The following is a 16,457-nucleotide window of genomic DNA, read 5'->3' as shown; positions in this document are numbered from 1 at the left end:
ATCAAAGGGCGCATATAGAAATAGCATTCTCAGTTTTCGTTTTTTATTGACTGACAGGTTTAGTGACCTTTCTAGACCATTAGAAGCAGATCAGATCATCCGTATATCTGCATACACAATTATCTTATTGTGTGGCTATTTAATCAATTCCCTATTATGCCCAAGTAGTTTGTCTCTAGGTTTTTGTCATTTTTGGGGGGTGAGGAGGCTTGTTATTAATAAGCAATGCTATAATAGACATCTAAAGGAGAAATGTAAAGATTGGAATGAATCAATCCTACAAAAGCAGCACAATTATAAAACTGATTAAATGTATTTTTCATATTTAATATTGTTTTACATATCTAAGTTTTTTCAACATTTGGCAGAAATATCAGAGAAAAACTAAAATTCACCTTATAAATAATCTGTGCTATAACAGATTTCACAGATACTGTATCACTATCCATACTAAATTTCTTTCACATTTAAAAAAATTTTAATAAATAAATGTGAGTAGTTATGCTTTATTAATACTAAAGATAGGGAAAGGGTATGTAATTCACATGTAAGAGATAGCTTGAATTTACTCTGAATTCTTATCAGACTTTGGAATTAGAAATTGTGTCATCCCTTTAACCAACAACCCTAAACTGAGACTTACCAAAAGTCTGAGTTTAGAAAAGAAGAAATCAAAGAGTATCTTGTTTTTTCCTAAAGTCAGAATCTAACTCCTTTTTCTTTTAGGTTCTACTTTACAGTAGATTTTGTTGCTTGATTTGAATTTTACTTTTATAATGTGGAACCCAAAGAAGAAACTGTAATAAGGATCTCACTAATGCCAACTATAGTTAGATGATTATTTCATGGTTTTGATAGATGCATTAATTTACCTGTTTGCAATTGTGCTAGGAGATAGGGATGTCAGTCTCTTCTTATTTAAAAAGGAGTAAAAATCCAATGAGACTGCTGCTGTGGAAAGAAGGGCACTTGAAAAAACTGCCTCCTAATTTTTAAGTAAATTACTAGTTATGATTTGTGCTTAACAGACTACTACATCTTGTCATTAGTAGCTGAATGATCACCTTCAATAACCAGACCCGATTCTCTGGTTTAGTTAAACTGGGGTTCCCTTAATGAAAATAAGATCATCAGATCTCACGTCCTCTGCAGACTAACAGTTATTAGCTATCGTGCACCAGGAATTGACAAAGTGAACAGTGTGAATATGTGGTAACATTGGCTTCATGGAAATACAATTATTTTATTAATTTCATTTAATCCTCTTGATCGAGTTATATGACATTCAATAAAATGCACTCTAAAACAGAAGTTTCAACATTTCCCTTTTTGCTCGCATGAACATGCTAGAAAGCACCCATAGGAAACAACTACGTTTTCCTCTATTGGCTTCATTGGGATCTCTCAATATGTGCATTTATAATAAAATATCACAATTTACATGAGTATTGTACAGTCAATTACAAGAGTACACCATTTCTCTGGCAATTCAAATCTCATCATAGGGAGTCCTTTTTCTTTTATTTTTAGAAAGACACAAAAACATAGTTCAAATGAATAAATATCTCCTGGCTTTTACATGATTAAAAAAATCTGCCCTTGGGCACTATTCATTAGCTACACCTTTCAAATAAAATATCTTACACAGAAAACAATAATTATTGTTATGTTCATTTATAGTAAGTTTCAAAGTCCACAAATGTCAAAATTAGCAATTGAAATTATTTATAGAAAGAGAACCACAAAGTTCAATGTATGTTCATGTAATCTTAGCTGCCAAATATGTGCAATGAGATTTACTTAAGAAGAACAATCTTGAAACCTATGGTTAGAAATGAATATAAATATAATTGGGATTCAGAGGGCAGAAGAAATATGCTATTAGATGGCGATTATTAATTTACCATATATATGATGCAAGTTAACTATTAGTATGCATTGAGAGCCCATTTATAGAATTTGCAAAATATAAACTAATATCCTCTACTAAAGTTGAGATCAAATATGGCCTATAAAAAAGTTCTGTTTAATTATAACATTGAATTAATGATGCAATTATATTTATTCAAATTCCTCTTTAATCTCAGGCATTATAAGTGTCCTTAAACTTTAAATAAAAAAGACACTTAAAATATCTAGATATAGACTTGCATTTTTATTTAAAGGCATAATTAATTCTTAAGACATTAAGTTACAGAAAAGAAAAATAAAGCATTTACATTGCATAGCGTTATCCGATAGGCTTTACAACTTAGTCATTTCTGTTACTGAAAGCTATCACAGCCTCTTAGATACGAATAGTGCGTTCACTTATCAAAAACACTTACTCACTTCATTCTGTGACAAATCTTCCATTAAGACTGAATCGTGACCCAAGGTGTTTACAGCAGCTGTCTGGATAGTGACATCTTTTTCATCCTTTTATATATTTTGTACAGGTACCTTAATGAACATGGATTGTATATATTGTCTTCCTTAGTCCCCCACTCCATCTGTCTAAAGTCAGTGTATATAATATACAAATTCTCACTACCTGTGCCCTCACTGCTATCAAAAAGTGCTGCTTAAAGTTGGCAATTGTAGAAGCAGGTGATAGGGACATGGGGGTTCATTATATATTCCCTCTTCTGTAAGTTTGGAAATTTCTTAAAAGGGTTTTAAAAGGAGTGCCTATTTACACAGTCTTCTGCTAGGGTTTATATTGAAAAAGATACAAAATTGGTTCCAATTCTCTACGAATATATAATTTAGGACTGACATATAGAAAATTCATCAGAAAAAATGAATATAGGATAAATATAAAGAGTAAAACTTAGTCTATTTTTACAACTCATTCATTTCATGTTTACCTTTTTCCCGTTTCCACTTTGCTCTCAAACTTTGACCACTCTCTTTTCCCCATCTGTTATATGATACTCAACAAGTTCTGCCAGTTTTTTTCCCTGCAGTTTCTCTCAGGGTCCTCCCTTTCCACTTTTACAGCCTCTTGTCATTTTATGCCTAGATTGCTGTAAAGACATCTTCATTGTAATCCTTAACCTCTGGACTCGCTTGACTTAAAAATTCACCTTGAATCTTGATGGCAAATTCAACTTCCTAAAGAAGTTATCATTTCTCTACTATAGATACATGAGGCATACTCTTCTTGTATTATTCTAAAACAGCCATTCTGCCTACTCAGGCCATTCGTCTTACTAATTCCTCAGTAAACTCATCCATGCATTTTGCTGTCTCTTTATCTTTGCTCAGTATTCTGCACCATCTTACACATCCATAAATCTTACATTCATTTATTATAAAAACTTACATAAGCATATACTGAATACTTTCAAGATCTACTTCCTCCATAAGTGCCTTATTATGACCATCATTTCACCTTCCTCTGAATTACATGTTTATGAATGTCATCTAAACCATATGACCTTTGTGGGGATAAGTGATCCAGTGGTTCTCAACCCTGGCTGCACATCAGAGTTGCTACGGGAGTTAAAAAAACCCACCCCAGGCCATATTAGAATCTTTGGGGATGAAGCATAGACATTAGGAAAAAAATTTTTATATCAGTCACTTTTAAAATGTCTCAAGTGATTCTAATATACAGGAGAACCATTCATCTCAATAATATTAGCTTTCTTGACTTGAAAGTACTATTCATTCATTTGGTCAATAGCTAATGAGTGTCTATTATAGCAGTAGAAAACTGGTAGCCTTGGCATGTTTAGTTAGTAGGCTCAGACAGTGTTTTTAAAACAATTTAGATCTTAGACAATATTTTAAAATTGGGAGACTTATCATAAACATTGGGATGCTCAGTCTTGAAAAAAAAAGAAGGGAAGATCTGGTGAGACTGGGCCTATATTCTTACAAGGCAACACTTGGCTAGAACTGAATCGCGGTTACCCTTTCTAGACCGAGAATGAGCTTCTAGTTTGCTGCAGTCCTCACTACTCCCTATAGCTCCCTCGCAGGAGCTGAGTGTTAATTGCCATTCATTGTATCATTTGCATAGTAGTTAATGTTACTGTTTTAACAGTAGAGAACAATTTCTTGAAGCACTAGCTCACTCCTCTTCCCTAACTTCTCTCTTTATTCCCAACGAGACTCACTGTTCAAGTAGAAAATGTTTCTATGTGGCAAATATCCAGGCATCAGCCCATTTTATTTATGTTATCTGACTGGCCTCCTTAGTAATTTGAGTTTGCGGTGCCTGGTCTATGGCAAGTACTGTGTTAGAAGCTAGCGAAATAGAAGAATAAGTTCCCTTTTTAGAGAAAGTCACACTTTATAAGGGAACGAAGATATATTAAAAAGTATTGCCTATATATATATATATATATATGACTTTATTTATATATATGACTTATATATATATGACTTATATATATATATGACTTTATTTATATATATATGAATATATATATATGTAGGAACTCTGTTTTTGTAACTTTTCTATAGATCTAACATTATTTCAAAATGTTCTCTTCTCATGAGAAGAGAACAATGCTTGTTAGAATTAGGGAAGGCTACACAGAAGAGGCAGTGTTTGAGTTGTATCTAGAAAGATGAATGGGGAGTTTTTTCAGGCAGAAAGGAAAGAAAGCTATTTTAGGCCAAGGAAAAAGCAATCTCAATATATGAACATCTGAAGGCCAGCAGAGTAGTCAGAAAATCACATGTGGGGAGTGAGAGAAAGGTGTCTGGAGATGAAAGTGTGGAGTAGGGTTGAGATAGAGGAGGTTGGTTTTGTGTGAGCTCTCAAGGTTTTTTTCATGCTGCTTTCTAAGATAGTGGGAAAGGTATTAAAAATCTTTAATTAAAGAATGACATGACTACATTTCTACTTCTATTATCAGAAAGATAATTCTGACAGCAATGTGAAGATTAACAGGGAGGCTAAGGTGAGTGACGGTAGGGACCCGAACAAAAGAAGTAGCAATAGGAGAGAAGAGGAGACAGATTTTAGGGATGTTTAAGAGGTATAATTGGCAGGGCTTGGAAGCATATAGGAAAAGGAGAGGAATAATTAAGGATGTTTTGATTTATCATGTAAAAAACCCAGAAAATAATGACTTATCACCAATAAGTCAATGTAAAAGTGACTTAATATTTAACTTCGAGCTATAAATGATAATTACAAGGCTTTCCCCCCTTTTGTTTTACAAATAAATATGCTTATAATTTAGGTGCCTGAGTGCATACCTGATTCTGCTGACCTTAGAGGATGACTTCCAAATTTTATTTCAGTTTGGCGGAATTTAGTCATGTTTAACAGCTGTGTGACTTGTGGAACATCTGTTGTAAGTTGGCAGCTTCGTGGAATAATATCTGCAGGTTCATCTGTTGGAAAGGGAACACCATATCCAGCTGGAAATAAAGATTAACATTCATTCTCAAAATGTAAGCCATTTCTGCCAAATAGACACATCTTATAAATGAAACCAATTAAAGTAAATCATTTTAGAATATTCCTTTGGATGAATTATACAGCCTTACAGCCTTGGTTTTCTTATCTGTAAAATGAACATGGAAATGTTGCTGCTTACTTTCTAGGACTGTAGAAAGGATTTAATAAGACAAAGTGTATAACATCATGCGGGTTCAGAGACTCGTTCAATAAATAAGAACATTCATTGGAAACTTCATATTTCTTTTTCAATACTAGACTGTAACTTGGGGGAAGAACTAGTTAGGTATGCTCCAATGAAGATTTCTGGGAATACACTGTCTCATTTATATTGGATCATAAGTACGATGACATTATTGAATATGTACAGCCATTACATCAGTAAATTTAACTTTTAACTTTTTTATTTTGAAATAATGTTAGATCTATAGAAAAGTTACAAAAACAGAGTTCCTACATACCCTTTACAAAGCTTCCCCTAATGTTAACACCTTACCTCTGAATAATTTCAAGGAAAAAATAGTTATTATAATTAAAATAGTATTTTATTTTCATTTGTATTTCTAATGAGATTTGAAATTGTTAATATATATTTACATGGATGTTTAAATTTTCATTTTAGTAAATTTTCTGTTCACGCTCTTAACCCATTTTACTATTTGAGAACATTTTTTCTCATTTATTTTTACAACCTCTTTTATGGCAAAGATATTAAGCTTTGTCATACATAGCAAGTAGGAATCGGGTTGGTATTAGCATTCTAAAAAGCAATTTTACCGTATGTATCGAAAGCTTTAAAAATGCACATGCCACTTAACTCAATAATTTCACTTTATGAATGTATTCTAAATTAAAAAACATCATAAACTAAGATGAAGATCTAGGTAAATAGGCATCTATAATTTCTGAAAAATAAACAACTTGAATTTGCAGTAAAGAGTCACAAGAAATTGTTATTTATGATTCTGGCTTAATGATATAGGAAAGACTCAAGATAAAAAGTGAAATGAAAATAATGTACACAAAACTCTATCTCAACTGTAGGAAATCAATAAATAAAATGTATGAATGGCAAAAAGACTACAAGAAAATACACCAAAATGTAAAATAACTTGATGGTTAGCTTAAGTGTAGGTTTTATTTTTTTCTTTATAAAAATTTTAGAATCTGGTGGAAAAAAGCAATCTGTGTATATGTGAATGTGAGTAGTAAGAAAAAGCCAACCAATCACCCCTCAAAAAACATCCTATATAAGTATAAACTCTGACCAGGTTTAGAAAGGCAAATGATGTTAGGTTTATGTGCACCCAACTCATGGCAGTTTTCTAATTAGATCTTAATGTCCTAATCCTGAAAAGGAAAATGAATTATTTAACTAAAAACTTAAATACTCATCAGCAATGTAATGGTTTCTAAGAGTCCTATTGCTCCTGTCATTAAAAATGCACTCGATTTACAAATCTTAGTCTTCGGGTTTTCTTTGTCCATCCATTTCTTACTTGTCAGTGACATTTAGCAAATCATTTTATAGTAACTGAGTAAATGAAATCTCAAAATAGAAAACATTTGGAAAAATAGGTAAACTAATTCCAGATATATATATTTGACATATTATTTCAAACTTCTCTGAGGTAGAAAAAGCTAGTTTCCATATTAATGCCCATATTGATAAACTAAGATTTTATATTAAAAGAGGAAGAAGTTCTGTAGGCTAATAAGACCTTGAAATAAAATGCCGTATTCTGAATCCGATAAAAGAGAAATCATGGAAACTTTAGTTTATAGGGCTTGTGTGGATGATACAGAGTACAATGTCATACAAAGTTTGAAAAGTCCAAAACAAAATCCACATTTCCAACTAACAAGGGACAGACAGCAAATCCCTGGTAACCAAAAATCCATAAATTTTTATGGAAGACAGAATAAAGCGCAGAGTATTACAAAACTCCAATCTGAACCTTACAGGAACATGGCTGACATACAAATGAGATTTTACATCAAAAGGCTCAGATCCCCTCTGTGTCAACTTCCTTTTCTATATATCTACTCTCTCTTGGCTCCCAGAACTATTTCACAACTTATTGGATTATTATTTGAGGGAAACTGTGGTTTACTTTAAAATAAAGACTAATCATTGATACCACTTAGTTGAGCAACTACTGACTTTCTTTGAGACTGTGGAGGAATATACAGAAAGGGGCTTTAGTCTCATTTTTGTGAAACCAGACTATGAAGAAGCTTTAGGAACTGGCAGTTGGATGTTCTGATAGACCTAAATGCAAGTTAACTCATCTCCCCATCATCTACCTTACCCCTACCTCCTTCCCCCGGCTGTGTCCAATGACTAGGCCATTTTTATTTTTTAGCATTTATAGTTTAATTTAAAAATAAGAATTCTAAAAATAGCATAGATCCTACAATAAAAATTAAATAGTGCTAATCTACGAGTACATGTCTTCATTCATTTATTCATTCATTCACTCACTCGCTCATTTTATCATCAGGCAAATATTTATTGAGTCTCTACTATGTGCCAGGCACTTATCTAGTGGCTGAGAATCTAGTGGGGAGTCAGTGTAACTCTGTCCTGGCCTTCTTGAAACTTACACCTAGCAGAGAATATAAAACAAATGACATCATAAATAACGATTTAAGTATAATTTTGTTATGTTCTCTGAAAGAAAAGTTCATGGTGTTATGAAAGAGGTAATGGGGAAATCTACCAGCACAGGGTGTCAAGTCTTCTCTGATAAAGAGACATTTAAGCTGAGTCATAAAGGATTAGTAGAATAAAGGATAAGTAGAAAGTAGCCTGGTAAAATGGGGTAGGAGTGATCACTCAGGTGAAGGGAAACGAGCATTTGAAGACTCTGAAGGCAAAAGAACTTCGGTGCATTCTAGGAACTGAAAAAAAGATAATTCTGTGAAAGCATTGTAGCATGGAGGAGAATGATGGAAGAATCCCAACGATATATTTAGCATAGCAATTGGTTCAAAGGGGCTGCTCAATAAATGGTTATGAACAAAAGCTTCTTAATAACAGCTGACCTAGATTAAATGCAGCTGTCAAGTCTTCCACTTTTCTTCTTTGGTTGTTCTTTGTTCAGCTATATCCTGAAAAGTGCTCCATGTATATTTTATTTGGATATCACATCTTTCTCCCCAGATGGCAAATAACAAATCAAGCTGGCAATCAGATACTATGGGACCCGGGCCTGTCTGCATTGTTCTTTCAGACAAGTTCTATCTTCTGGAATAGATTGTGTATGGAAACATGCAGACTGCTTGATTAATGTCTGAAAAATGACATAGTTGAATTTCAGCTGCTTTTGCTAACAAATCTGAAAGAAAATAATGTTGGCTGGAATGGTCAGCTCAGAATTGCAAATGGTACATGAAGGAGAAGACTATGAGAAGGCTGACAGATTTGCTCATGTAGCATCCAAATACAACCAGATGGTGGGCTTTTTGATGTCTTTGCCTCCTGTCTATGTGTTAGTATATTATTAGAATGTTTGAGTGACTTTGTAACCCTGTTCACTCTTCTTTGGCCATAAGCCATCATAAAATGAACCATTCTGTAGGCTTTTAATACTTTTGAGGAGGATCTTAACTAGCTTTAAAAATTAAGTCATCAATTTTAATACATATATAAAGCACTGTACGCATTAAAAATGATCATCCTCATTTTATGGGGGGAATGTCTTATAAAATAGTGAGATTTATAGATACGTTTTGGTTATGGCTTCTCCTAATTCATATAGTTTAAATAAGGACTAATTTTATAATAATTCACTAGTCCCAGACTCAATTATATTCATCCTCTTTATATGGGAATAGCCTGCAGTACCTAGCAGAGTGCCTTATTTATATATAATCTCACCTCTCTGAAACATCAATAAGAGAGAAGCAGAAAGCACAGAAATCTCTAACTGCCAAAATATTTCTTAGTTTATTCAGGCTGCTATAGCAGAATACCATAGACTAGGAGGCCTATAAACCACAGAAATTTATTCCTCACAGTTTTGGAGGCTTAGAAGTCCAAGATCAAGGTACTGGCAGATTTGGTGCCTGGTGAGGGCTCTATTCCTGGCTCAGACATGGCCATCTTCTTGTTATACCCTCACATAGAAAGGGTGAGGGAGTTCTCTGGGGTCTCTTTTATAAGGGCACTAATGCTATTCATGAGGGCTCTACCCATATGATTTAATCACCTCCCAAAGGCCCTACCTCCAAATACCATCACTTTGGGGATTAAGTGTCAACATATGAATTTTAGGAGGACACAAACATTTAGTCTATAACAATATTGATACAAAGTCTGTTTATTTTTTGTTTGTTCATTCATTCATTTGCTATATAACTATCAGATTTTCTCTGGGCTTGGCATGGATTCAAATCCGTGCCTTTTCGGAGAGAGATATTAAGCAGCAGCATACTATAGGGATTAAAAGTACAGGCTCTGAAACAAGGTATCCTGAGTTCACATTCTGTCTCTACCACTCAATAGCCGTGTGCCCTTGGCATAGTAGTTTACCTTGTGGTGTCCTGCTCTTCTTAACTGTGAAACATGAATATAAAGATAACATTTACCTTATAGGGTTATTGTGATGATAAAATGAGTTAATGTATATAAAAGTCTAAGAATAGTGCTTGGTATATAGCAAGTGCTACATAAGTGTTTTTTATTAATCACAGACAAATACTTCTGTAAATTATTTCATTACAATGGTGAAAAAGACCACCACATTTTACTATGTTTTTCATAATAAAAGGTTTTGATGCTTAAGGGGGAAAATAAACCTAGATTATATCAAAAAACTTGGGTATACTGAACGAATCATACCTTACCTTAGAGGTTTTTAAAAATAATTTATTGAGGAGAAATACACATTAACATAAAAAGAAGCATTTTAAAGGGAAAGATTCAAGGACGTTTAGCAAATTCACAATGGTGTGCAACCACCACTTCTATATAGCTTTAAAACATTTCCATCACTCCGAAGTAAAATCTCTTACCTATTAACCAGTTTCTGCCATTCTTTCCAGTCCCCAGTCCCTGGCAACCACAAATCTGCGTTCTATCCCTATGGATTTATCTACTTTGGATATTTCATATAAATGGCATCATACAATGTGACTTTTGTTGCCTGCGTGTATAGTACACTCTACAATTTTGTTTATCCATTCATCTCTTGATAAACATTTGGACTGTTTCCACATTTTGGTTACTGTGAATATTGCTGCTTTGAGCATACATGTACATGTATCTGTTTCCCATTCTTTTGGTTATATATCTAGAATGGTCATATGGTTAATTCTATGTGTTAGTTTTTTAGGAAATGCCAAACTGCTTTCCACTGCAGATGAACCATTTTGTGTTCACATTAGCAATGTACAAGGGTTCTAATTTCTCCACACTTTTACGAACACTTATTTTCCCTTAAAAAAAAAAAATTACAGCCATCCTAGTGAGTGTAAAGTGGCATCTCACTGTGGTTTTATTTTGCACGTCCTTAATGACTAATGACGTTAAGCATCTTTTCATGTGTTTGTCAGCCATTTGTATATCTTATTTGGATAAATGTTTATTCAGGTCCTTTGACCAGTTTTTAAAATTGGGTTGTGTGTCTTTCTGTTGAGTTGTAGAATCCTTTATATATTCCAGATACTAGTGCACGCGTGCGCACGCGCACACACACACACACACACACACACACACACTCCCTATATGTAGAACTAGAATATATATCCTACAGATATATGATTTGCAAATATTTTCTCCCATCGTGTAGGCTGTCTTTCCTATTTAATAGTGTACATGAAAGTTTTAAGTTTTGATGTCTAATTTATCTATTTTTAAAATTCTGTTGCTGTGCTTTTGGTGTCATATTCAGGAATCCATTGCCAAATCTAAGGTTATGAAGATTTACCTCTATTTTTCCTATTAGCTCTTATATTTAGGTCACTGATCCATTTTAAGTTAATTTTTATATATGGTATGAGGCAGGGGTACAAACTTACTTATTCTTTTGCATGTGGACTTTCAATTGTCCCAGAACCACTGTTGAAGAGACTGAACTCTCACTATTGAATGTTCTTGGCATCCTTGTCAAAATCAGATATATGGGTTCATTTCTGGACTCAATTCTATTACATTTGGTTTATCTGTCTACTCTAACTGTATCAAACTGTTTTGATTACTGTAACTCTGAGGTAAACTTTAAAATTGGTTAAGTGTGAATCTTCCAACTTTGTTCTTCAAGATTGTTTTTGGGTATTTGGGTCCCCTTGCAATTCTATATGAATTTGAGGATCAGCTTTTCCACTTCTGAAAAAAAGGCCACTGAAATTTGAGAGATTGTATTGAACTCTAGATCTTTCTGCGTAATACTGACATCTGAACAAAATCAAGTCTTGCAATTCATGAACATGGGTAGCCACTTGCTCTTTTGGGTTATCTTTAATTTCTTTTAGCAATGTTATATAGGTTTCAGTAAAAAGTCCTTCACCTCCTTGGTTAAATTTATTCCTAGATATTTAATTATTTTAGATGCTATCATAAATAGAAGTGTTATCCCTAGGGTTTTTGAGATATGAAATTCTATTATAAATATTTTATACTATCTAATTATAAAATTGATACTTTAATCAGAATAATTCTGAGTCTTGATATGAGTCATGACTCATATTTGTGGGATCTATTATTGGCTGCTGGGCACCTCTGCTATACTGAGATCTTATCTTTCTTGTCCTGTGGTGGTTTCCTAGGCAAGAGCATTTTGAGTTCAACTCCCCTGCAGGAAAGAGTGGGAATGTAGCTTTAAACTGACCAGATGTGGGTCTGATATGCACTCACCTGACCTGGAGATAAAGAGAGAGGTAAGAAAACACCTCAAAACACCTCAAAAATGTTAATTATTAAAAACACTAGACTAATCCAGTTATTGAGAAAAGTAAACCTGTGTACTGTTGGGGAAGTAACAGTCAGAGGCTTGGTCTTGAGTTCCACCATTGTGACCTCACCACAAGATGCCTCATAACTAATAGGCCTGGTTTTCCTCTTCTGTATAATTAAGACATTGGATTAGATGACCTCTAAGGCCTTTCCCTGCTCAATGAGTCTATTAAGGCAAGACATCAATATTTCTAGTTTTTTCTGTGACCTTTGAAGGGATAATTTTCTTTTTCTTTTTTCTTTTTTTACACCTACAGCATCCAGTCTTCCTAGGTGGTCTCCCATTCAAGTACTAACCAGGCCTGACCCTGCTTAGCTTCTGGGATCAGGCTTGTTCAGGGTGGCGTGGCCGTAGACTAATTTTCTTCATAATGATTGACACTAGATAAAAGTTTATTAAATAGAGACAGTGAATGAATGAATAATTGAACAATTAGCCAATCCTAACTTTGTCAATTCATCAAACATTTATGACAGGTTACCAGTGCTGGGTCACGTGCAAGAGATAAAAATATGGAGACCCAACCTATGCCCTCAAGGGTCTCTCAGTCTAAAATCATACTTTTAATTATTCTCTTTTTGCATTTCTAAACACAGAACACATACTCCCCAGTACTAATATTTTAGAAATAATACTGAACTGGGAAGTCAGGAAACCTGCAAAATCATCATTGGCATAGGATACATCTATGCTTAATGGGTAGTCACTTGTTCTTTCCTTTCTTCTCTTTCCTCTTTCTCTTACCTATCTACACATATATTGTTTTTTTTTTCTTCAAAAATGCAGAATGATACAAGTTAATCAATAATCCAGTTATGCAAATATCTAAAAATACCACTCTATGTCCCCTCAGGAACCATTAAAGTAATAAACTAAATTAAATCAGCATGCTTTACTACTTGTCCATTATAAGCCATTCCTTTGGGAAAGTGAAAAACTGGTTAATGGCTGTCTTAAGGTTTCAGTAATTCACTTTCTATTATACTCACTGTATAAACAGCGGATAGCAAAGGATTAGGCAACATTTTCTAGCTTGGGTGAGTTTAAGAGGTTCTAGAGTTAAAATTGTAGCAGTTTAAATAAGGTAAGGTCAACATGGCAGTGAGCTCAAGCAAGCAATTAATACATTATTTTAAAACTGATTCTCAGAATAGAATGTAAGAAACAGATAAGAAATTTTCCTGTGAAAGAAGTCTCAACACAACGAAGAAAATGCAGAAGAAAATTACCCTTCCTTTAGTAAGAAAAAGGGATGTCCATTACTTATTGTAATACAGATACCCTTAACACAGCCAGCCACCAAATCGTGGTATTCTTATTCCATGACATCTCTTGTATCTTTCCTTTCTCTCTCTCTCTCTCTCTCTTCTATCCATACATTTGAGTCCTACTGTCAGGGTTCAAACCCTGCCTCTACTACTTAAATTAACAATTTTGTGACATTGGGTATAGTATCTGACTTCTCTGTGCCTCAGTTTCCCTATTTGTAAAATGAAGGTAATAGTAACATCTACTTCAGTGTTGTTCTGAGCATTATATTAAGTTCATATATGTTAAATGTTTATAGCAACTACTACTACAATCGTTGTCGTCATTATCATCATCATCATCATCATCATCATCATCATCATCATCCTTATCACTTCTGCTGCCAACCTCCTTTACCAAGGATACTTGATGTGCCCCATAATATGTTATCCTTTGCCCTCTTTCATCTAATTGTCTTTGGAATGAATTCTTGTAGTATTAACTTTTCTAGGGTCTATAATTACAAAGTAAATTATGGGGACAGGAACCTTGCTCTATATTTTATGTCACCCAAAGTATGCAGTCTAGTAATGCAATATTATGTTATATCTTATCTCCTGCCCCTGCCATGTACCATACTGAACTACCTGGTCCTTTGACATATCAGATACATTCATCATGTCATGCCTTTATACATATGTGCTCTTTCCTCTGCCTGAAATAGTTTCTTTTCATTGTCAACTTTCATAATGTGGGAAATACTGTTTTTCCTTCAGGATGCAGCTTTGAAAGTTTATTTCTCCAGGTTAATGTAGACTGAACTCTAGTATGTGGACAGATACTAATCAATGAAGTCATTTTTACTGGCTTGTGGCAAAAATGTCAGCCTTTATTCTTAAATTAGGATCTTCCTTATGTGTTTATGCATGTGTATCTAAATGTCCTTTCATTTAATGAAACAATCAGAATAATTGTAGTTTTTCTTGTTTGTCTGTTTTAATGCTCTGATTTGGCAAATTCAAATGACACCCTTATGTTAATCTTCAAATTTTTCTTACTTTGACAGATCTGAAAAATCCAAGTGCCTCACTGAGCAGCTCTCTCAAGTAAGGGGTCAGTAAGGGCTCCAGAGTCTCCTCTTACTGCTTGTTAAGCCCTTAAGGAAGTCTGCACCAGGTACTATGATCTACATGAATGCGTAAGTTTCCCTGTGAGACCCTGAGCAACTTGAAGCAGAGTTGTGTGCAACCCAGTGCCAGATGTATAGAAGTCAGATAAATGTTTAGCATCTATACTCACATTATAAGTCTTTTCATATACATTTTTATATTTGATTGGCTCTTCACAAAAACTTTATAGTAATTACTGAGAAAATAAAGCTCAGAGATATTCAAAGCACACACAAAACTACAAAGTTGGTGCATGGATCACAGCAATGGACTGTGGAAACAGTAATCTATATCATTAGTCTCCATAATATCAACTTAATAAATTTAATCAATTTAATTCAATTTAAACCAAGATGTCCTTGGTTTACATATATTATAATTTTACTGGGACTATAATAATAGTATCTATCTAACCAAGGAACAATTATTATCCTTATTTTACTGATGAGAAAAGTGAAGCATTGAGATAGGGTCTGCCTTTGTACAAGGTTAAGTACTGGCAGCTAAATGATAAATATGGGATTATATTCCACAGTACCCTGAACCACAGTATGCTTCCCCAATCTATTCAAAACCTTTTAGGTAATCTAAGATGAAACATTCATAAAGCTTCTTTTTCAGGCCTTCTGAAAAACCTGAAAGAAATCACACCAAATGCTTGTTCTTGGAATGTTTTACAGATTATCTATTCACTAAAAAAAAAAAAAAAAAAAAAATCAATTCTAAAACAAAGTACATTGTATATTCTTCAAAAATTCAGATAGTACTATAAAGTTATGAGAAAAAAATTAAATCATTGTTCTCTAACTGTTGAACCCCTACCTCTCTTGTCCTCTACTCTCACAATGCAGAGGCAACTGTTTTCAAGCCTTTCAACTGTCTCTTCTAAATCTTCTTGTATTTATATCTATACTTATAAATAGCAGCCTTATACTGACATTTCTGTACTTAATAGTTTTAGATAATATCTCTGACTTCCTATTTTGGGAAAAAGAGGATTCAGCACCACCACCCTACCTTCTTTCCCTCCCCATATCCTCCAAATATGATTTCTCATAATTTGGGGGTAAATTATTAGTCAGTGTTTTGCATAATTAGCATTATGTAAAAAAGTTGTGCCACTATACACCTATTAGAATGGCAAAGATCTGAAACACTGACAAGACTAAATACAGACAAGGATGTTGAGCAAAAGGAACTATCATTAATTGCTGGTAGGAAGGAAAAATCCAGCCACTTTGGAAGACTGTTTGGCAGTTTCTTACAGAACTAAATATAGTCTTACCATATAATACAGTGATCACGCTCACTGATAATTTAACCAAAGGAGTTAAAATTTTATGTCCACACAAAAACCTATACAAGAATGTTTACAGCGGCTTCATTCATAATTGCCAAAATTTGGAAGCAACCAATACATCCTTCAGTAGATGAATGGATAAATTGTGGTACATCCAGACAATGGAATATTATTCAGTTCTAAAATAAAATGAGCTATTAAACCATAAGAAGACATGTGGGAATCAAATGCATATTACTAAGTGAAAGAAGTCAATCTGAAGGCTTCATGCTACGACTCCAACGACATGACATTCTGAAAAAAGCAAAACTATGGAGACAGTATAAAGATCAGTGGTTGCCAGGGATTAAGAGGGAGTAAGAGAAGAATAGGCAGAA

The 16,457-nt window shown here is 33.9% G+C and overlaps 1 protein-coding gene across 5 annotated transcripts in view; it reads right to left on the bottom strand.

Annotated features, from left to right (window-relative positions):
* The window catches only part of CUNH3orf67 (chromosome unknown C3orf67 homolog), a 213,627-nt gene that overhangs the window by 91,523 nt on the left and 105,647 nt on the right, over nt 1–16,457 (bottom strand). For all 5 annotated transcript variants that reach the window (XM_023537616.1, XM_011371753.2, XM_011371756.2 and 2 more), the window contains exon 7: nt 5,200–5,364. In XM_023537616.1, coding sequence (XP_023393384.1) covers nt 5,200–5,364 — 165 coding nt within the window. The remainder of the gene's footprint in view (nt 1–5,199; nt 5,365–16,457) is intronic.

Source organism: Pteropus vampyrus, unplaced genomic scaffold (assembly GCF_000151845.1).
Source record: "Pteropus vampyrus isolate Shadow unplaced genomic scaffold, Pvam_2.0 Scaffold195, whole genome shotgun sequence".
In the NCBI taxonomy this organism is placed as follows: Eukaryota; Metazoa; Chordata; class Mammalia; order Chiroptera; family Pteropodidae; genus Pteropus; species Pteropus vampyrus.
The sequence above is the reverse complement of the archived record's forward strand: the minus strand, read 5'-3'. Positions and strand labels throughout refer to the sequence as shown.